At 46.2% G+C, this 23619-nt stretch overlaps 1 protein-coding gene across 1 annotated transcript in view; it reads left to right on the top strand.

Annotated features, from left to right (window-relative positions):
• Positions 1-17078, top strand: part of CASZ1 (castor zinc finger 1) — a gene marked incomplete at both ends in the record, with an annotated part of 87606 nt that extends 70528 nt beyond the window's left edge. The window contains 8 exons of the mRNA XM_080631271.1: positions 2422-2544; positions 3407-3742; positions 5431-5629; positions 6143-6314; positions 9294-9442; positions 10652-10886; positions 12170-12463; positions 15829-17078. Coding sequence (XP_080487397.1) covers positions 2422-2544; positions 3407-3742; positions 5431-5629; positions 6143-6314; positions 9294-9442; positions 10652-10886; positions 12170-12463; positions 15829-17078 — 2758 coding nt within the window. The remainder of the gene's footprint in view (positions 1-2421; positions 2545-3406; positions 3743-5430; positions 5630-6142; positions 6315-9293; positions 9443-10651; positions 10887-12169; positions 12464-15828) is intronic.
• Between the last annotated feature and the right edge of the window lie 6541 nt (positions 17079-23619).

Here is a 23619-nt window from a genome sequence, read left to right on the forward strand (position 1 = left end):
CAGTCATCCTGGTTCTATCCCCTTGAACCACAGCAAATAATTTCCTCTCTGCAACTGGGGTTCACCCCCTTCACATAATCACAGACTTTTAGCATCCCATTTACCCAAGCTTATTTACTTCCTTTAATCTAACTTTGTAAATTAGTCCCTTCAGCCTGCTGATCATGTCATTGCTGTTGGTATTGGTGCTGTGCCCTGAACGGGTGCAGACCCAGACTACTGGTCCTGCATCACCACACCAGACCTAACAAGCTTTCTGCCCCCATATATGCAGCTCACAATTGCGCTACCTGGTTTGCATCTATACTGCATAATGTATATGTATCATGTTTACCAACCACCGTAACACAGGATTGCTTTTAATGATCTCCTGAGCCCCCCATGCATAAAACCACCCCCACCCCCAGATGTGTTAGGTGCGTGCTTCCAAACAGGACTCTTGTATTCTGAACATTCTCCCTTGTCTTGCGAGGCCTCTCGGTGTTATTTTTCTCCTCTTGCACTGGTGTTGCCAACTCCTCCCAGTTTAGTATCATTTGTGAATTTCATTAACACGCTGTTTACTCCTTCTCCTGGATTACTAATGAAGATGTTAAATAAGCTCAGACCTAACCCAAGTCAGCCATGCGGTGTTCGCGGGATAACTCCTCCCAGCTCAGTGCTGTTTGTCATTAGCCTTTGTTTATGGTCCTTCAGCCAGTTTGCAATCCATGAGGTAGCATTCACATCCAGGCCAATTTGAATTAATTCTAAGCATATGCAAGACTGTATCAAAATGCTTTACTAAAATCCAAATATATTGCATCCCTTCATCCACTAATTTTGTAATTCTATCAAAAAAAGCAATTAAATTTGTCTGGCAAGATTTATTCTTTGTAATCCTGATGCTGTTTATTGCTCATGGTTCCTTTATCCTCTAGATGTTTAATGATTTTCTCCTCCCTCTTAATATTTGTTCCATTACTTTACTGGAAGGAGAAGTTAAGGCTAGAGGTACGATAATTGCCAAAGATCACTTGTCTTTTTTCCCTCTGAAAGAATCAGTATCCAGATTTTTCTATTATTCTTTTTTGTTTTCAGTTTCCCGTAGCTCCCTCTTCTCTATGGCTTAAAAACCAGCAAACAGAAAAGCAATCAGTTTGGGAGTCAATTTCCATTGCACTTCAGGACATACATCATCCAGACTGGCTGCTTTGTGCATATTTGTATTGACCAGTCCCTTTATCTGCTCTTGTAGAAGGTCTTCACTTCATCCCTAGTTGTCTGCTTTGTCTTTAGCTTTCCTGTCCAGAGCAAATTTCATAAAGGAGCTATTTTTGGCCTCCCATTTTTACTGGATCTTCCTACTAAGTGCAGTATCTCTTGTCCCTGATAAAAGCACCCCTTTAGCCTTCAGTATCTTGGTTTCTTATCTCTTACCATACCTTTACTTTCCTTGATCTTCCTCCTGGAAGCCTTAACTAAGTGCATGTATTCTATATCCACTGACCTTCCTTCTCCAGCACGAGGTTTTCCTCCTTTTCCTTTACTCTCAAACTGGTAGAAGGCCCCTCCTGGGACCACACAGGCTGCTGTTTGTGTCTTGCTTTCCTGCTCATCAGAGCAATTGTAGTTTGTTGTATCTTAATTATGCAAGATTCCCCTGTTAAGTTTCAGATCCTTCCTGCCACTGCTTTTCACTTGATTCCTAGATTCCCTGTGATTCTGGAGTTTCCTGAAATCACGTGTATTTGTGCTACTCTTATTAAGTCCAGAGCATCTCAGCAGTGGATGAGCAGTGAAACTACGCTTAGTTGGTTTTGCCCTCTTGACCATTTCTTCCATGATGATGAGAGGGGTATCTTAGATGATGGCTTCTGCTCTGCTGTTTGCTTTGCAGGGATGTTTCTTAGGTACTTCAGGGATTGTGCTTTTCACTATTTATGGATGATACTTCATCTCTCCATCTGTGTAGTACCCTGTTGTTTCAGGGTGGAGGGTGGGTGGGTTCTGGATCTAGATTCCCTTGAACCTCTGCTGTTTCTTCCCTTTTGCTAGTGCTGGTAAATTGAGAAAGAAAACAAAAGACCTGTTTTACCTGGATTACCTTTACTAACCTGTGATCGTTCTCAGAGCCGTGGCTTTTGTACATGGATGCTCAAGAACTTAATGGTTTTCAGGTTTTGTTTCATAGTTCTGTATTTTGCTCACACTAAAATGGGAGTTTCTTGGTCAAGTCCAATTGGAGAGAAATTAGTTTCTTGTTCTGCATGTTCAGATCTGTGTAACAGGCACTAACCAAGCAACAACACCAGCAGTTTGTGCCGCAGGAACAGTGGCATCAGAAACACAGTTGTAGTAGAACTGAAAACCAGAATATGTCTGTTCCAACATGGCTTCTCTGTTGGGCTCTTCCCTAAGATGCTTGTCTGCTTTGGGCAGGTTTGGTACCAAGGACTTCTGCGATGCACAGTGCGACTTCCTCCATAAGGTGCACTTCCATTGTGTGGTGGAGGAATGTGGGGCCCTCTTCAGCACTCTGGATGGAGCCATCAAGCACGCCAAGTAAGTAGCAGAGTCTTGGGAAACCTTGGGAAAACTCTACATCACACACACTGCAGGACAAGAGAGACCTTCCTGAGTAACTCCTCTGTTCAAGAGCAGGAACATAGAGAGTCCTAAGGGCAGCAGTTTGGGCATCCATGTGCTTCCTGTGTAAATGTGCTCAACTAAAAGTTTTGCAGAACACCATGTTCTCTTTAAATTTGTTTCACAATAAATGTGTTCAACTTGCGAAAAAGTGTTGGCAAGGATGAGAATTGGACATTTGTGTTCTTCCATAGCCTACTTGACAGACCATGTGTTCAAGGAGACCCAGATTTCTCACAGCACACATATATACCATCCAAAAAAATATATGGGAGGGGGAGGAGCCTGTAAACCCAATCATTGTCACTGGATATAGACTTTTGTGGAGTAGACACCTCCCCATCACTGCAGTGTAGAAAGCATTTTATTGTTCGTTGTCTTGTCATGACAAATCTCTCCTAACAAGTTTTCCCTAACCCTTGGTTTATATAGTTTTAAGAGTTCAAAGCATGTGGATAAGGATCTTGAAATGAAGCAGTCAAACTGTCCAGCCCAACAGCACCCTCCTCCTCACCTTGCCATGTTCTTGTACTGTAAACCCTTCATCATTTCACATTGTTTTGGAAGCAGCAGCCAGCCCAGTTTGGTAGCCAGACATGTAGGTTAGAGAATACAGCCTGTGTTCCAGAGGCTGGACAGCAAGCTCAGAACTCCAGATGTCTCTTGAGTGAAGAATGAATTTAAGATACCCTCCCACAGTTACAGTGAGGGACTAGCAAAGGAAGAGTGGGATCCTGGAAATTCTCCCCGTTGTAGATTTCCATTGCTCTTTTTGCAGTTTTCACTTCCGAACTGAGGGTGGAACTGTGAAAAGTAACTCCGAGTCTCCCTTCTCAACCACTGCTGAGAATAAGCCTTCACTGGCCCCTTCATCACCATCTGCTACTTCTGTCACCATGGCAAGCGCTCCAGCCCTCGATGTGCCCACTCCAAGTCCAACCACCGTGCCCTCTGCCCCCACACTGCTAGCTTGGAAGCAGCTGGCTTCAGCTATACCCCAGATGCCTCAGATCCCAGCATCAGTGCCTAACCTGGCAACTTCACCCTTGGCAACGACTTCCCTGGAGAACGCCAAGCCTCAGGTCAAACCCGGATTTCTCCAGTTCCAGGAGAAGTAAGTTGTAGATGCTGCTTTCCTCCTTATGTCCTCTCCAGCCTTGCAATCCCCTCTGTACCACTCCTCAAAGCTGTAGTGCTACATCTGTATTCACCCACTGAGACACCTTCTGTCTCTCTGGGCTTTATCTCACAGCAAATTTACTTGTACAAAGTCTAGAAAATGCCTTAGTTTTCCTACGAGAAAAAGCAGGATTGATGGATATATCTGGGAGTACTTTTAGGTGGGAGCTTAGAGGAGAAAGAAACTTGCTGAGATACCGCCGAAGCCTTTTTTGTACCTCAGAAGAGGTGCACAGAAATACAGGAGTCTTTGCAGTATTTTTGACACTGAAGGCCACAGAGGAAGCACAACATCTTCAAAGTTTTCAGCATGCAAACCTGAGTATCCCAATGCCAGATCTTGCTGCAGGGACTTACTGTGAGTTTCTGTAGTTGAGCAAAAATCAGTGGGCAGTGGAGAGCTCAGTTACGCAAAGGTGAGGTGTTACTGCAGCAAAGTACACAGAACTAACTAAGAGTAGATGTTTACAGACAGCTGAAAAGGGAGGTTGCTGCATTTCTCCTGGGTTTGTCCCCAGTAAGCTCTTCCTGGGAATGCCAGCTGGAACTCAGTATAATTGACCTTCACTTACTTATTTCAGTGAAGAAGATGGGGGGGTCAGGTAGCGGAGGGGGCACAAGTGCTTGGACTCTGATTGTCAGGAATGGGTCTCACAGCAGCTCAGGGAATAGGGAGCAATTCTCCCTCATTTCAGATCTCTCCAAGTTTTGCTGTCCTGGCTGAACTTCTGTACAGGTGTAATGAGTTGCTTTAAATCCTGTGCCTCTGGTTTTGTAGTGTTGGTTTACAGAGTAATTCACAGGGGAGGTGTCTGGCAGAGGAAATGTACCTTGCTGAACTCCTTTTCAAACATTAAAGAAGTTTCACAGTGTTGGTGTTATTTCTGTTGCATAGATAGAAAGAAAGAAGTTCTGTGGTTTACGCCGGAGTCCAGGCTCGGCTTAGGCATTGCTGCTTAATGATTCAGGCTGCTGGAGTCTCAGTCTCAGGGTCATGTATTGACAGTCATTTGCTTTCAAAGAAGTGTATTAATTCAGTTTCACATAACTGAGTAGGTATCATTTGGTGCAGTGCTTGGGATCCAAGAGATCAATGTTCACCTGCCTCTGATCTGACCTCTGTGCAGCCAGAAATCCATGGAATGGGGGGGAAGTAATGTATCAAAACCATTTAACTAATTAAATAGGCCACTGCTGATGGTGTCTATCAGGGGAAGCCCTGGCATCTTGCAGTGTGCTTGCCCAAGAGTTTCATTTCAGTTAGACAAAACTGAGATGAGAGAAACTGTCTGAATCCACTGAGGCAAATGTAGGCAGAAAGGGAGAAACAGCATCTGTGTGGATCTTGAGAGCTTTAAATTGCAAGTGTGGCCCTTGGAGACTACAGCACCCACCATACACTGCTGTATTTCAGTAATCTCAATCAGGAAAGTGCTCTGGCTTGGTGGAATTGCAGTGGCATTGCCAGCATCAGTTTCAGGAAAGAGGAAGGTGGTTGTGGGCAATCTGTAGGCCATGTTTGGAGCAGAGGCTTCAGCTGGGCTCCCCCTGAATTAAATTTTGGCGAAGAAACCAATGTGTGAAATGAGTGAGGGTGATGATGGGGTGTTGGATGTGTTCCAGTGATCCCTGCCTGGCAACGGACTGCAAGTATGCCAACAAATTCCACTTCCACTGTCTCTTTGGGAACTGCAAGTACGTGTGCAAAACCTCCGGCAAAGCAGAATCCCACTGCCTGGACCACATCAATCCCAACAATAATCTGGTGAATGTGCGAGACCAGTTTGCTTACTATTCGCTCCAGTGTCTCTGTCCAAACCAGGTAAGAGCAGTTCAAAAGCAATGTTCCACCCTGAAGTATGTGTGTGGGAGAAGAATGAGAAAGAGCAAGTAGACTGCCCAGCAGGAAGTGAGGTGGAGTGTCTCATTCCTGGTCTAACTACAGAACCATGGAACAGGCTAGCAAAATGTTTGGTTTCTAACAAATTGCAGGTGCTTGGATGTTTCCTTGGCTTGGGTGAACTGGACAAGGAAACTAGAATGATCTGAGACACAAAATGAAATACAATAAAAGTCTATGATGAATACCAGCGAAAGCCACAAGTTAGGGTTGGGGTATCTCAACATAAAATAATGCAATACGGAAAGCACAATGGCAATACAAAGTACATGACAGGGAGCATGGCTGTATTGCAGCTTGTGGAAGATAACATGGATGTGATCTAGAGTATGAGTTCAGGGCTCTCTCATGTCTCAGAGGGACAGCATCAGTAGCAGCGGATGGGAGTGCATTTGGTTTAGACGTGCTTAAAATGACCTGTCTGCTCCTCTCCAGCACTGTGAATTCAGGATGCGAGGGCATTACCACTGTCTTCGTCCTGGCTGCTACTTTGTGACTAACATCACCACCAAGCTGCCCTGGCATGTGAAAAAACATGAGAAGGCAGAGAGAAGGGCAGCCAACGGCTTCAAGTATTTTACCAAGCGAGAGGAGTGTGGCAGACTGGGTGAGTTGTCTCCTCTTCCCCCATCATCTTCCTCATGTGGGCTGTCCCATGTCCCGCCTAAGAACACTGCGAGTTAGAGCCTGCAAGTTATGCTTAAGGTGTATTTGGTCATTAAAGAGAATGAAACAGAAAGCAGTTCCTGATCTGCCTGAGCTGAAGCGTATTTTCCCAAATAGACCCAGTTAAATGCGTAGAAATGACAATATAGAGGATTTTATATACATATATTTGTCTGGAAGTACAGCTTCCCCTTAGCTTTAGCTTTATAGCTCATTGTCAAGGCCTGTTTGTTTGTTTGGGTTTTTTTTTTTTTGCACTTTGTAGTCTTTTGGGCCTAATACTTGTGTTGGGTGGAGTTTAAGAGTGCTTTTAGCAGTAATAAAAAGCATAAGGGAAAATCTTACTCTGATGAATGCCTTGTGTGGAAGTCTTCCTACATCAAGAAGGCTGCTGCTTTGCCTGATTCCAGGCAGCTTCAGATGAAAACTTACTTTATTTTTATTAGCCATTGCCAGGGCAGGACACTGAATGACAAAGGGCAAATAACCAGAGATTGAGGTATGAAGAAGAGCATTCCATAAACTACTCCTCTGAAGCCATTCTCCACAGCCAGTTGTGAGCAGCAGGGAATGCAGTGCTGTGTCTTTGTGCCGGCCTCCCACCACAGCACGGCCTAAGGAAACACCTGAGATGTGGCACAGCCTCACACTGTGGCTTGCCCACTTGCCAACACTATTAGCAGCAGGGCAGTAGTTATTAAATCCGAGTGCCTCGAGTGTAAAGCTGGTCAAACACACAACAACAGAAAGTAGAATGCATTCCCAGGGAGGTAGCCAGAGCTGGAAGCCAGGGCTCTGAACTGGGGGGAATCCCTAAAGAGAGCCCCTGCAGAGCTCTGTCCTGAGCTGCCATGGTTCACTTAACCCTTCATCTTGTGTTTTGGCTTAACAGTATCACAGATCCAGCCTGTTGGAATTGAAGCTGGAACAAACCAAGGTTCAGAATAACACTTCTGGGTGCTGTTCCCTCCCACTGCAGAGAAACAGCCAGAACCAGACTTTTCTTTTCAGCTTGCTTTTCATCAAGAATTTGTACCCAAATGGCAGCTTGTTTGTGGTAACCAGGGTACTGAGTGTCAACATGCTGCGGCCAGTACTTACCAAGGTCTTACTTGTTCATGTCAGTAGATTCAGCAGTTGCTGGTATTTACTCAACTTTAGGTGTTTCAGGTGATAGCAAGAGGTAGACAAAGCAGGACAATGATACATGACACCCAGCCTACACGGGTGCCCTGGCAACAGGCGAGCCTTCACCTGCCCTTTGCTGATAGTGTTTCAGTCCCGCCAGCACTGTTTGTTCTCCATCCCAGAGAACAGCACAACGGGATGGGGAGGGCGAATGAGGTGGTGCTGTGGGGGAGTGCAATACCTAAACAAACATAAACTTGGCATGTGCCTAAAACACTAAACATGGGCTGGGTGATCCGGGAGCTGCTTGGCTGTGCATGTGTCAGCAGTGTTTAGTTTGGGGAGCGATGGGGTACATGCATCCAGCAGTGTGGACATCTGCCTGTAAGTTGGGTTGCCGTGCCATAAACATGTTTAGCCAGCATATGTTTTAGCCTTTGCCTGTTTAGATACAGGCAGCACGATGGGATGGTGTAGTCGGATGTGTTTGTGTAGGTCTAGATGGCTATATCAGCATGTAAATGCATGTCTGCTTCTCTGTACATCTCTAGGCTTTTTACGTGTGTGTATCTATATATATATACACATCAGGTGCAGAAAGCACTGGCTTGCTTTAAAGGCTGTGAATGTTTCAGAACAAACATATACAATAGATTTTTCTTTAATAGAATCATAGAATAGTTAGGGTGTGAAAGGACCTTAAGATCATCCAGTTCCAACGCCCCTGCCATGGGCAGGGACACCTCACACTAAACCATGGCACACAAGGCTCTGTCCAAGCTGGCCTTGAACACCGCCAAGGATGGAGCATTCACAACCTCCCTGGGCAACCCATTCCAGTGCCTCACCACCCTCACAGTAAAGAATTTCTTCCTTATTGTGCATGTATAAGTATCATACACACATGTATGGATGGGGAGGGAGAAACAGATAAATGAAAAATACCCACATGTGTAAGTATGGGGGGATGGGTGTAGCTACATGAGTAAAACTGAGCCTGTCTGTAGGTCTGTACAGGTCTGTACGGGTATGGCCAAGGGATGATGGAGAACAGACAGAACCTGATAGAGCTGTGTTTTAACTATAAGAAGCCATTATCTGTCAGCTATAGAGTGTGGCTGTTGAGGATTGTCCATTAATGAGATACACAAACTCCCGGCATGCATGGCATGATCCACGAGGCACAGAACGTGTCACATACTGGATGCCAGAACCCATAGAAATTGCTTGTTGCTGAGTAGCTGCCCATATTACACAACAAATTTGGAGTGGCAGTAAACACTTCCTGGCTCGTTTCTATCTGACCAGAGAGTATACACTGTCCACAGTCAGCACTGTTGAGACTGAGAGCACAGTTAGAGGAAAAAAGAGAAAAAGAACTTTTCATTTCCAATCTGAGCATGTATTTTTGATTGTAACCTCCACAATACAGTTAAATATCTTGGTTCTGTTCTCTTTGTAAAGGAAAAGGTGCTAGCTAAGATTGGAGAGTGTTAGGCACTAGTAGACGTGATAGTAATGTTCCTTTCTTTACAACAAAATGAAGAAGGATGAGACCAGTCTCACTTTTTAAACCTGTGTACACTGTAATGCTCTCCTGCAGTTGCTCAGCATGCAAAATACCATGTTTTGTCTCATTCAAGACTGTTCCTGAAGAACCCATGACCACTGATAATCTTCCACTAGAAATCCATGTAGCAGCAGCCCTCTCCTGTTTCCAGATCATCTTCCCTACAGTCCCTTTCCTTCTTGATACCTTCCATGTACTACATATACACTTCTGTGTTTGCAGGTTGCAAATACAACCAGGTGAACAGCCACTTCCACTGCATTCGTGAGGGCTGCCAGTTCTCCTTCCTGCTCAAGCACCAAATGACATCCCACGCCAGAAAGCACATGAGAAGGATGCTGGGGAAGAACTTTGATCGTGTTCCTACTCAGGTGACTCACTAGTTATTTAAGCTGTAGATGTGCATGTAATATTGGTCCCTTTGGTTGCTTGCTCCAGAACTGCCTTAGACATTCGTACCCAGACTCTCTCAAATGCAGATAAATATAGCATTGGGGGATGCAGCTGAGATACATGAGTTCACCCAAGGTACCTTTACCTGGTTGGACTGCACAATAAGAGGAAGCATAGACATCAAAGCATTACTTAGTGTAAACAGCTTTTCCTTGTGAATTATGGAGATAAAAAATGGAGAACACTAAAACTACAACTTGCCCTCCCTCCCTGCTCTCTCAATATACACCAATTGGCTTATTAAAATAAAGTGCTTAGGATGTGGAAGAATTGAACATGCTGGTTAAAGCAAACATTTCCTGTTGCACATAAAGACTTATTTGCTGCTTCCACCTAGGATGGGAGAAATACCAATCTTGACATTTTTCTTCCCTTATTGATTTGGAGTTAGTTTAGGGCGCTCCTTGTCCTCTCTCAGGAAGCAGCAGAGTGATGCAGTTGCATCTTCTCTTAACACATAACTGAGAATAGTCCAGCAAACAAAACAGGGATAAAAGCACAAATCAGAGCATGTGGCAAAGCTAATCAGATCACTGCTCTGCCTTTCTGCATTCAAATGTTCTACTTCCAGTTTTCCCCATGCCTTAGTGGTGAGTTTGGCTATCCAGTGCTGCTGGCTACCTCCCTATGTAACCAGAGATGGCCAGGCCAGGCCAGAGCAGCTGCGCGTGACCACAGCACACACCTCCATCACTGGTTTCAGCCTCTGTGCCCCTGTTGCAGTGTCTCAGCATGCAGGTATTAAGAGAGTCGTGTCTGCAGTCATGTTTCTAGTCTCTAAATGCAGCAGGACCTACACAGTAAGGTAAAAATGCCAAGATTAACACCTCCTGTTTTTGAATGCATCGGAATCCACACACCAGGATGCTGGTGCCAAGATTAACGCTCCCAGCCTTTGAGCACATCACAATTCACATACCAGGAGCCATGTGCCAAGTTTAATGCTCTGAGCAACCAGGGAAGGAGGATTCATGCTCCCAGCCACTGTGCCATGGGTTCCACTCACGGGCGTGTTCCAGCTATCCCTCCTGAACTGTGACAGAGGGAAATAAACGTGCAGACAGATGGTTTTGGTCTTGGCATCTTGCTTTTGGTGTGAAAGTCCCCATCCTGTGTTCTTGCTGCAGGTTATTGGCCACACTCCAAGAAATGAAAATCTTCCCCAGGTTGGCAGCATGGCGCCCAGCCCAGCCTCATCAGGAACCCCAGCTTCCTTTCAGGGACCCCCAAGCATGATGGACACTGAAACAGATGAGTACATGGATTACACTGGCTGCAGCCCTGGGGGTATCTCCTCTGAATCTTCCAATATGGACCGCAGCTGCTCCAGCACTCCAGTGGGCAACGAAAGTACATCAGCAGGTAAGAGAGAAGGGGTGAAGTGAAATGGATCCTCAGTTGCCTGCTCTCTCTCAGCAGATAAACTCAGGAAGAGAGGCCAAAGAACAATTGCACCTTAAAATATGACCTGTACCAGCTTCACAGTAGTGCCTCATACTAACCTGGCTCCCTCCACCACTTCTGAGAAGAGATCCATCAAAATGAGCACCTCAAGCATCCATGAACTAACAGCATATCTTTTCTCCCCTGAAGAGAGGTTTTTATCCTCTGTCTTGGATAAGAGGATTTAAAAGAAAAATAGTTCTGGGCCTCTTCTGTACTTGGCATTTCCCCTGGTATCTTTATGTATTTCCTTGTGCAGCATCTGAAGTCAGGCACTTTCCTATACAATTGAGGTACAGAAAGACTGTACAATAGCAAATACTGTATACACAGGGGAAAAAAACACTACCGCATCTTCAGAAAGCAACACATAAAAGCAGCTCACTGAGCTCCCCTGCTCCCACTCTGTGCACTGCTGCTCAGAAGAGACCTCCATCATCCCCTCTTTTTGCTAGGATAATGTGTAGCCATCTCCACTGCCCTTTGTTAGGGGGTTATCTTCTCAGCAGTCAGATAGATTTTATGAATTCTGTTATCATCTAGTGGTGATCCAGGGATCTCTTAGCTGCCCTTCCCAGCGTTAAGTGTTATATTCTGCATAGGCTGCCTCACTGAGCTTGCTTTAATTTTGTAACATTTTCCTGCTTTTCTTCCCATACCAGTTAGATAAAGGTTATCCTATACCTGACCATGTGTGTGAACCCTGCTGGGCCATGACAGTGGTTGTCCCATGATATTAAAGCTGCTCCCGAGTCCTGGTGGCACAGTGGTTCCTGGCACTCTGTCAGTAACCGTCTGGGACACAGCCTCCAGCTGCTATCCAGGGAGCAATGCCACCCGCCCAAAGTGTAAGACCAGCCTTGCAGCTATTAGTTGTATGAGCTGGCACCATGTACATGAACAAGGAATTTCTCCCCCCATGCCACTAAAGCCACCCTACCTTGTGCAGAGACAACCCTCCTCTTCCTGATGCTGTCAGTTCCTCACCTTCTGTTTCTTCTCCGTTACAGTTCTGTTTCATACATTTGTGAATGTATTTTCCATTTTCATCATATTGCTTCTGCTCTTGGGTTCTCATTTCAGTTCTTTTGTTCCTTGTTTTGGTTTGGGGTTTTTTGTTTGTTTGTTTGTTTTATTTTTTGTTGGTTTGGTTTGGCTTTTTTTCTCCTTTTTTCTGCTTTTTTTCTCTCCACATTCTCCAGGCTGCCTGGGTCCTTCTACTGCTACTGCTGCTGCCGATGATGGTACCCATACTGCACCACAACCTCAACCACCATCTCTGCCTCCATCTTTCTCACAAGCCCTGCTTAGGTCTCCCCTTCCCACCCTCCCCTATCTCTTCTCTCCATCTTGTCTCTCATACTCTCTGCTCAGTGCCACTCTTGGATCCAGCAGAGGCATTGTCATGCCTGCCACCAGCACCACTGGGTTTTCGCCCATCATTGCCACTCCAACTCCAGTAAAAAGTGACGTTCCCTTAGTTCAGGATGCAGCAGGTAACACTTCTTTGCTTTCTCTCTTGGTGTCCTCTGCCCATCTCCTTCCCCACTCACCCTGCCTGTGTTTTCTCTGCACCTTCGGGTCAGTAAAAAACCATACATCACTCTGTGTCTTATTTAACTTTATCCATGGCCCTTCCACACCTCTCCTTTTGTCTGCTGACACAATAGCCACAGCTACAAAGGATAACCCAAACCACAGCAAACCACTGAGAGACATCAGGTATCCACCTGAGAGAAACTGCCACCAATTCCAAATGATGAGAAAAATCTAACAGAATGCAAAGTTAACATGCACTTTCAGCCTCTTGATAACAGCAGGGTGGCCATAAAGGAAACTTGCTCATGCAGGATTAATGGGACTTGGGATTCTTGCTTAACTCTTCCAGGCCACCTAACCCCATACCTACCATAGTCTGCTGCACATAGCAGGTAAACGTCTGACAAGGTACCCAGTTCCCCTGGTTTTATTGATCTTTTAAGCTTCACTGCTTCCTATCCCTACATGAAGCCATAAAATTCAGGGCTGCTCTCCTCAGCACCAGTAACAGAGTGAGGTACAGGCAGTGTCACTGTGATGACATCATCAGACAGCTCAGGCTGTTTCTCACACTGTTATTTATCTCTGCTCCTAACAGCTGCAGAAAACCCATCGAGATTTTTGGTTTTAAGCTGCCATGTTTCCCATGTGTGACTAAGATCAGAGATGTCTCAGGCTGGGGATTCTCATTCCAGCTGGGAATGGTTTTTAGGGTGTGTCTCGGTTTTGGCTTCTTTTCCCAACTCCCAGCTCTTTTCTAGTTAATTAAGGGCATATTTGTGCTTAAAGTTCACACTGAAGAGGATTCTGGCAGCCTACAAATGTCCCAGTCATTTTTCCTGCCAGTTTTAGTAATGAGCAAATTCAAGGTAAATGGTTGGGAGTGTGGCTGGAGGAACAACTCCGCTTTGAAGGTCATGGATTTTACTCATGGATTTGGCAGGAGAAGGATCCTTTGCCCTGTCCGGAGGAGTGTGTTCCAGTGAACAAAATTCACAAGAAACTGTATTTTTGCTTCATTTTTAGTTCAGTGATTTGCATGAACGTGAAACATTCTAGGCTTGTGCTGTGCTTTCCTCTAATGATACACTTTTAAGTTTCTTTTCTTTCTACCTTTGTATAGTTTTGTGGATGTTTGCATTATTAATTAGTAGTTGAAAAGACCAGCTTACGGAATGCACTTACCAATGATAATTGCTTGGGATTACAGTTGCCGAGGCTTGTAAATCTTCAGTTGGGTGCTAGGGACTGGACACTGTCTGGTGGCTAAAGCAGGAGGGTGTACCAGGTTATCACTGCTCTTTCCCATGCCCTTGTGCTGAAACTGCCTGTCTGAGGAAACAGAATTGGTTTCATTAAGTTTTAAGCCCATCTGTTTGAACTGGTGTAAAAGCTGGGCAGACACATTGAGCTTATAACAAGTAAAGTCTAAATTATACTTATTGCCCATGCAGAGTCTTTCCCCTAAGATGGCTTATCGCATATTCCTGGCTGGAGTCAGACAAGATGAGCATTCATACAAGGATAAAAGACTTGATGATTTGGCTGTAACTGATTTTAAAGAAGGGGTTGATCTGGATAGCAGTGGTTTGTCCAGGCAGGGATGTGCTTACACTGGTGCCCTGGAAGCAGAGAACTAGTTTTTACAACACCAGATGTTTCTGGGGAGAGCAGAGAGTTAATTGCTCACAGATTCTGTAGCTAAAGCTTGCTAATTTAAAATCCACAGTGACAGGAAGTTATTCTTTCACTGGTAGCTGGTTAAATTTGCCTTAACATGCAGATTCCACCAGCCACGTGCCACTAAGGTCTCACCAGGGATGCCCCAGGCTGGTGTCTTTACTTGCAGCCCGAGCAGAAGTGCCATGGAATGAATGGGTGTGGAAAAGTCTTTTGTTCCTTGCTTATCCTGCAGTCTGTATAGCCCAGCCATGCCAAGGGCCACCAAAGGGATTAGGTTGCTGCTACCATTTCATTGCCTTCTACCTTTCAGTACAGCCCCAGTTTAACTTCTGGAGGCTTCCTTCAGTGATATCCTCCCGTTCTCTGGAAGGGTTGTCTTTGGAAGGGCCAGATGTGGCAAAAATAGCATTCATCACATTTAATACCTGCTTATCAGCCAGAAAAGAAAACAATTGTACAACAGTCAAAGAGATGAGTGTTTCTTCAGCTGCCTAGACAAGGATGCAAGCTGCTCTGGGTTTTCAGGCCTCAGGCATTGTGTGTCACAAATCATGCCTCTTTTTCAGAGGATGGCAGTTTCAGCATGAGGAGAGGCAAAACAACAACAACAAAAAAGTCTGTTTTAGTTTCAAGCTATAATTTCCCATTACACTCACAGTTCTGCACCTGGTGAGAAATTCTTGCCTCCAACCTCGTCTGTGCTGCATGTTGATACTGGAGATTGTGGTTTGATTCTGGAAATAGCAAGCAGAGAAGGAAAAAAAGTTAATAGATATAATGAGGTCGAGTCCTTGATGTCAGCTTGATCCTAGGGGACATGAGCACTAGCCAGTTATGCTGGCCCCGTGAATGAAAGTGGAAGATGGATGAGGGCTCTTTATTTACTAGGGGCATCATGTGATTTTTGAGACCCAAGGGAAAGCTGCAGAACTGGTATTTTCTCTCAGAGTCCACTGGCTAGTGATGATGAGAATTAGCCCCATTGAACATCTGTCCATCTGTCTTTCTAAGTGCACTCATCGTAATATGTAGGCTCATTATAGTGAGGGATGTTGCAGTCTCCTGGCCAAAGTCCATCCTATTTCTATAAATTCCCCCCCTTGCAGTTTTAATCACGCATGGGATCCTTCCTCACTTCCTGCCTGTCCTTGGCAATTGCAGTGTGTTACAAGAGCCTGGATAGGGGATAGTACACATATACCAGTTTTTAGCATGTTAAACTCTTCTGCCGCTTTAGTCCAGTTAACACACCTCAGGCCTTGGACTGGAACAAGCCAGCTCCTCTGTATTAAAGTCTGACTTTAGGAAAATAGGACTAGAGATTAACTAAGCAGCAGAAGAAACTGAGAGAGTAACAAAACAGAGAAGCTATCATCAGCATTTGCACAATATCAGGTATACCGGAGCACCAGTTAGAGACAAGGTGGGATATGCTGGAAATTGAGGAAGTGATGTCCAACAGGCATCAGCCAGCCCACATTCCCAGAGTTCAGGCTTCTTTAGAGCTTTTGAGGGCTGAGCCGCTGGGTGGGATCACATGCAGCATTGTGTGCTGGCAAACACAGAACTTGACAGGATGGTTGGGAGATGAAGAGAGACCTGGCTGTCAGCAACACCACTCTTTGCTTTTTCTCCGTAGGGAATACCATCACTATGCCAACTGCCTCAGGGGCCAAAAAGCGTTTCTGGATCATTGAGGACATGTCCCCGTTTGGCAAGCGCCGCAAGACTGCATCCTCCCGCAAGATGCTGGACGAAGGGATGATGCTGGAGGGATTTCGGCGCTATGACCTCTACGAGGACTGCAAGGACTCCAGCTGCCAATTCTCTCTCAAGGTTACCCACTACCACTGCACGCGGGAGAATTGTGGCTACAAGTTTTGTGGCCGTACCCACATGTACAAGCACGCCCAGCATCACGATCGTGTTGACAACCTGGTATTGGATGATTTCAAACGCTTCAAGTCTTCACTGAGTTGCAACTTCCCAGACTGTCAGTTCTCTGGCAATAGCACACACTTCCACTGTCTGCGCTGTGGCTTCCGCTGCACTGACAGCACCAAGGTGACAGCCCACCGTAAGCACCACGGCAAGCAGGACGTCATCAGTGCTGCTGGCTTCTGCCAGTTCAGCTCCAGTGTGGACTGCGAGGTGCCTGACTGCAAGTACAAACTCAAGTGCTCCCACTTCCACTGCACCTACCCTGGCTGCAAACACACAGTGGTGGGCATGTCACAGATGGACTCACACAAGCGCAAACATGAGAAGCAGGAGCGAGGGGAGCTTCCTGCCATCTCTCCTGGCCCTGAGGGCCTTGCCCACTCCACTCTTGAGTACGACATCCAGAACTCTTCCATCAACCTGGACAGCTCTCTCAACCTCAGCACTGACAACAACAGCTCCCTCTTCTTCCTGCAGAATGCAGCTGGTGTGGGCCTCAATGATTCCCTGGACCTCAGCAAGAAGCAGTCAGAAGTCACTGAAGGTCCATCACCGAGCAGAGCCGGGACTGCACCTCAGGAGAGGGGGGCAGTGGCATCTGGCTCTGGTGATGTGGAGGACGAGGATGACTCTTCCCAAGAGGATGAAGAGGATGATGAGGAAGAAATGAATGAAGAAGAGGAGGATGATGAAGAGGAGGATGACGATGATGATGATGAAGAGGATGATGAAGAGGAAGACCTGAACACAGATTCCGAGGAATCGCTGCCTGACCCTGAGGGCCTGGCCGCTAAAGAAGATGGAGAACCAGAGGAGGCTGCTTCTTCCACAGACCATGGCGATGCTTCCAGGCCACAGGGCGAGCAAGCCCTTACTCCAGCCCCAACTCCTGCTCCAGCTCCAGCTGCTGCCCCAGCCTCTACTGTCGCTCCAGCAGCTTCTCCTTAATCTTAGAGACAACGGTGGCAGTGGTTTGGTTTTGCTCTTACACAGAATTACTAAGAGGACCCCATATGAGGCAAGAACAAAGATTGGGATGGCAAGTGAAAAACAAACTCCGTGCCACGCACACGAGAGAGAGAGGAAGGAAGGAAACCCACGCTCCTCCTCAGGCCCCGTAAGAGACAGGTTGGCAGCAGGACTGGTGCTGCATCCCTTCATTCTGCAATCACAGAACATGGGGCAGGAAGCAGCATGAAATACCCTTTTATATGGACATGAACCTTGAGGGTACCAGCTGCTTTTCCTTGCTCTGTGCATGGTGCGTGGGGCCTGTGCCCATCTGGGGACCCTTTGTCATGGGTGGGGCTCTATCCCCCCATTTTCCTTTCTGGGTTTTGTTTTTCCATGTTTTCAGTTGTACGATATTAATAATAATCTCCACTTCTTGGAGGGGGGTGGGTGGGAACAACAGGTAATGAATTTTAGAACTATATATTTGTGTGTGTGTCTCTCTATATAATGTACACACACACACACATATATAACACGCAAGGAATTGGTGTCACAAAGACAAGTAGCTCAGCTTTGCGGGTGGGAAGGAGGGGTGAGGGGTGTTTGCTCTCTCTCTCTCTCTCCACCCCTCCCCCCTTCTTTCTCCAGCATTAAATGAATGGCATCAGGCAGCAAGGGTGGGAGTGGGTATTTATTGTCACATAAATGAGGACGCATTAATGAATGAGCAGGGGTGGGAATGGGACACTCCTCTGTTCTTCCAGATCCTTTTTACTATTAATGATAATAATTTTGAATGCTATTTATATTGTAAAACTTTTCTCAGTCTACACTTACTTTCTCCGTAGGACACCTCTCCTCATCCCTGCTGTTCTGCCTGTAGGGAAGTTAGCTGAAGTAACTTGGGAAGAGCACAGCAGGCGGTTAAAGGGTCTGTCACACTGGAGGACTGGGGTTAATCTGCCATCCAGTTCCATCTCATCCCAACTCCCAGGTGCTTCCTCTCTTTTGAGGGTGAGGCGTTTTTGTGGTGCTTCAGTATCCCCATCTCAGGAGGTTGTGAGCTGACACTGTCCCGCGGTGCAGCACAGGGAGCACCGTGCTCTAGTAGAGCATCCTAAGCCGTTAAAGCAGCCTTGAAAATTACTTGCTCTCTGACCAAGCAGTTGTGCAGTGACAGGTATGTCCCCGGTCCCCAAGCCCTCATCCCCAGCCTTTCACCGCAGATGGGCAAGCCTGTCGTCTGTCTGCATGGACTCATAATGTTCTGCTGACTCTGGGAGAGGGCGAAGGCACTGCTGAAGAGGGAGGCAAAGGCAGCACACGGTCAGGACCCCACTGTGAGATGTTCTGCTCAGACTGGGGGGGGGGGGGTGGGGGGGTGTCTCTTTTGCTCAGCTCTGGGCAGGAGGGGGGACACTGCTGGTCTATAGCTGTTGGCCCCATCATGGTTTTGCAGCTACAAAACATGAGGCTGCTGCAACCCATGCAGCACTGAGAACTGAAGATGGGGGAGATGCTAGCTGAGGGCAGGTGTAATCCAGCTAAGAATTAAAGTGTTTCTGGTGCCATGCTGACAAGTAGGGCCAATAGCTTGGGCACTGCATAAGCAAATGCAACTGTACTGTGTTGAAACCCACCACTTCCAGTGACTTGGGCTTCCCCTGGTGATGAGCTCTTCCCTGCTCTCTTTCCCCAGCCCAGGCTGGGAACACACACTACAGGATACTGCCTGGACTCTGGCAGGTGAGACGGTAGCTTTAACTTGAGTCTGAGAGCAGGCTTGTCTCCATACACCTGGGCTCCAGAAGGACTAGCTGTATGAATTAACTGCTAGTTATTTCAGTGCCACTTTGTAAGTATTCCAGCCTAGCAGAAGGTTCCTGGTGTCTGAAGTTTGTCCCTTTCTAACATAAAATACCTACTTCTTTTTTTCTAACACCATGCAGGCCCCCCCAGCTCCAGGGGATCCTGTTTCCCCCCTTAAACAGAGAAAGGCCTCAAGAAGTTTAGGTTGGGGTTTTTTCCTCCCTTTAATTCTCTCCCTAAGGACGTGGTGCGGCTCAGGCCTGGCTCTAAGGCAGCAGCTCGGCTGTGTCACTGTGGGGACAGAATGTGCAGAGAATGTTGCAAAATGCAAGGATAAAAACCAGCAGTTGTACAGTATTTTTCCTGTAAAGGTTATTGCTAGAGATAGAACAAAGGAGAAGCCACGACGCCAGGGGCTGGGGGTCGCCTGCCTTCTGGCCAGCCCTTAGATACGGTTTATTGTGTGCAATTCATTTTTTCTCTTCTTTTTTTCCTTTTTTTTTAATTTTTACTTTTTTCCTTTGTTTTTCCCTTTGATGTAGTGTTTGTTTGGAGGGGGGGCAGGGGAGGGGGGGTCTCAATGCTATGGGTTGAGGCTGACTTCACCCTCCCAGCACTGAGCGGAGCTGCACGATTCCGACTTTTAACTTGAATTTTGTAGAGATGAAACCAATGGAAACAAATGAACTATTGTTATTGGTAGGGTTTAGTTTATTTAATTCTTTTGGAGTTCTTTTCCTCTGTCAGCTATTTGTGTGGCTTTTGTTTTTATAGGGGTTTTTTGTTTGTTTGTTTTTGTTTTGTTTGGTATATCCCCTGCCCTCCGCTGTGTGTTTTCTAGCACAACCTGATTCTTGACTAGGATGAAGCTCATGTTCCTGGGGCAGAGTGAGGAAATGAGGTCCTGGAATTTCTACAGGGGATGGGGCAAAACGATTTTACTTTAACAGCATTTGCCGCAGGTTCTGTACATTTTTCCCATAGTCAGTACTTAGATAGTATGGTGATGGGCTCCAGGAGGAATCCTTGGATGTAAAACAAGCCGCATCTTGCAAACCAGATGTGTTTATTCTGTACCACTGAAGTCATCGTGTGTATCAGTGACTTCTGTGGGAGCAGGATCAAGCCAACTGGCTTGGAGACAGCATCCTGCCAGGTTTGCACAAAACCTGCCTGGGAGGTGCTAATGCTGAAGGCGAGGGGGAGGCTGGTTTCAGTGGCGAGGCTCAGGGCGCTCTGGGCCACTGGTTTCCCTTCAGGAGAGCCAGACTGCTTCCTGGCTGGTAGGAGCTGGGAACCGGCACCGTGACACAGCAGTTTTACCTCTCCCCTTTCGTATCTCACCAGACTCCACTGACTCACTGCACAACAGTGGGAGAGAGCAGAGGTATGTGGAGAAAAGGGGTAACAGACCTACCGGTAGCTCTGCCTGCTCTGGCTGGCGCTGGACATTCCTTCCATCATCCCGGTGCAACTCACCATGATCCACGCTGACGGGGCCCTGTTTCACAAGTCCTTCTGTGTGGCTCAGCGTGCCAGAAGGGCCTGTGTTGATCTATGCACACCATTTTCTCCCCCAAGGCATCCTACTTCTTGACATCTCAGCCTTTCTCCCAAACTTTTATCACCTCTTCTCTGAGAGCCGGCACAGGGAATGACATTTCTTTCCCAACAAGCTACTGCTAAATGCTACCCCGGCGCAGGGCCTGGCCCCTCACAGGACAGTGGCCACCCAGCAGGTTGGCCATACCCCCAGAGCACATCTTACTCCACCTTCTCCAAGTCTTGTTTGTGTAAATCTCTTCCTATGTCTCTATTCACAACAACAACAAAAAGTCAAGAAAGTTAAACCCAGCTTTTTATTCTGCCTTGTGAAGGCTTTAATTCGGCAAAACTCTTAAGCAGATGCTGGCTGAAGGGCGCAGGTTTAAGCCCAGGCTTAAGTGCTTTTCTGAACAGAGGCCTCAACAGCACAAAGATCCCTGTTGCAGTGAGGTGGGTTTGCACTTCAAGCAATCATATCAATAGGACTGTTAATACAACGCTATTGTGCTTAAAGAATGACAAGGGAAAGAGAGGGCGAGACAACAGCCTATGAGGAGGGGGAAGAGGAGGGAGGAAATGGAACTGTTCTGTCCAAACCAAGATAAAACCCAAACAAAATCAAACCTTGAGAAGGACCCTCCTGAGTCTGCTCCCATTCACTGCTGAAGAGCAAACAAAACCATGAAATCAAAAACTATTGACTATATTGTTCATTCTAGCCACAAACTCAACTGGATTCAAGTCTGTGTGGAAGGAATTTTGTAAAGAAAAAAAAAAGAAAAAAAACTTAAAAAAAAAGAATAAAAAAAAGTTTTCCAATGTAGCAAAAAAAATAACTTTAAAAAAACAAAAATGACAAAAAAAAAAAGACAAAGAGGGAGGATTCTAGCCTTTTGTAATCTCCATATTGCACACTAGGACTATAAGCCATTGCTAGCTCATTTTGAATTTTAAATGTGTAATTTTTTTTTGGTTTTCTTTTGTTTTGTTGTTGTTTTACTTTTTTTTTTCTTTCCGTGGGGGAGGGGGGGAAATAAATGCTTGAACCACCAATGCTCTTTTTAATGTTTTATAAATATGTATGTGTATATATATAAATATAAAAATAATATGTATGCACATATATATGTGTGTGTGTATATATCTATATGTATATACATATATATAGATATATAGATATATATATAGGTTTTGAGACAAAAAAATGCAGAAAGTGAAAAAAAAAAAAAAAAACCAACACCCTAACCAGGATGGTGTGCTCTGATTTACTTGAATCTGGTCTCTTCAGCACCTGCGTTATTAAGAACTGAATATTTTTCCACTTGAATTTAGTGCTATTAGAAATTTAATATATGTGTTTTATTTATTTGATTTTTTTTTGCATGACTGATGCAAGGTTTGACATTTTCACTCAATAAAAACTGGAAAAAAAACCCCAACGTTTTAAGCGATCAAGTTGTCTTCTTCATTGAGGAGGTGGTGTACTTGTCTAAGAGCTAACAAACAAGTCTTGGAGCAGTTTGGGTCTTTTAAAGCGTAGTCAGGGCCCTGCACCCATCAGAACAGCCCATTTTAGCACTAGTGCTAAGTGCAGTGAGAACTGAGTGCTCTTGATAGGACTCCGGCCTCAAGCTTTCTAAGCAGCCCTATAGTTGTATTTGAAGTGCTCACCAAGGCCCCTGGATAAACCTGCTTCACGATGTGCTAAATCAGAGATTGACCTTTACCCTCCTACCTCGGCCTACAAACTCCGGGTGGTGATGGGGATCCATGGTGGAACTGTGCTTGCTATTCCTGCCCACTTGAAACCTTACAGTGACATTCAAAGCCCACTAAATCAATTACAGTATCGCCCTAACAAAAAAGAGATGAGGAGCATGAATGAAACATCCTATCTGCATAGAAGGGGTGGGGCTAATAAATCTACTAATCTCCACTAAAATGCAATGTGAAGCTCTGTGCTTTGACAGAACTTAGCAAGAACGTGTAAAGCTGTATGCCGTGCGTCAAAGAGCTGAAGGAAAGCATTCCTTACCTGGCCACTCCATTGCTTTTTCCTGCTGCAGAAACTTGCATACACCGCGTGCTTGCAAAGTACAGCGACTGCCATCTGACTGTTGTTCAGCAGGAGGGTGTCCTGACAGCCACAGTGAGACAACACTGCTTGGTACCACTGACCCAGCAAGCGTGGGTGCTGACTGTAAAGGAACAACAGATTAGATAAAACCACTGCACGCTCAATGCAGCTTGTCCCCAGCATTCCAGCCGACACTCTTCCCAGACCTGGGCACTTCCACACTGGAGGTGGGTTAGAACAGGCTTTTATCAGCTCTGAACGAGGCAGTAGATCCAAGTTAGTCTGGGGACTTGGGGCTGTTGGGAAGAACACTTTGTGTGCTCTAAAGCAATTGCCCTCATGGTACCTGCCAGATACCAACATGTCCCCAGGTACTCACCCCTTGGAGGAAGACCTTGCCAGCACATATCCCAGTGGTCTTCATGGAAACCTGTCCATGTATCAAGACATAACTGCACAAGAGCTGCCCTGTGTTGCCCCCCCATGCTTTCCACCCTGCCCAAAGTTGTTCTTCCACTGGTGAGGCACAAACACCCATGTGCAGCCACAGATCCGTACACATCCAGCTGCCTTCCCAGTAAGGCTGGGCTTGAGCGCTGTGGAAATGTGACTGGTGCTGCCCCAGCAGCAGGTGTCTGGTGACTGCATCCAACCTCGCTCACGGCCTCTGCTGTGCCAAACGAACAGCTCCTGGCATGAAACACTGCTCTTTCCTCATCCCCAACAGCACTTTGGCAGGACAGGCAGCAGAGCAATGTCAAAGGTCCTGTGTTACCCAAAGAAAGCAAAGACAACCCCTCCCGTGTGGCTCTTCCCCTCCTAGCTCAAAGCAGCTGTGTCTTTGCACCTGCCACCCATGAGAGCACCCAGGAGCAGCAGAGCAGCGCTTGCCAAGCCTGATGCATTGGCAGCAGCTGCCTCCTTATTAGCAGAGAGGATTAGACTCCTCTCTCTTTCAAAGCCCCCTCGTTGCTCTGCTGCAGCTCCCAGCCATTCTGTTTTCAGATGTCATTATCCGAACATGCTCCTAATCCAACCTTGGAGCACAGAGGTTTGTCCTCACTGGAGCTCTGCCCACAGTACATGGGGTATTCACATGACTGC

The sequence above is a fragment of the Psittacula echo genome (assembly GCF_963264785.1).
Source record: "Psittacula echo genome assembly, chromosome: 17".
Taxonomy (NCBI): domain Eukaryota; kingdom Metazoa; phylum Chordata; class Aves; order Psittaciformes; family Psittacidae; genus Psittacula; species Psittacula echo.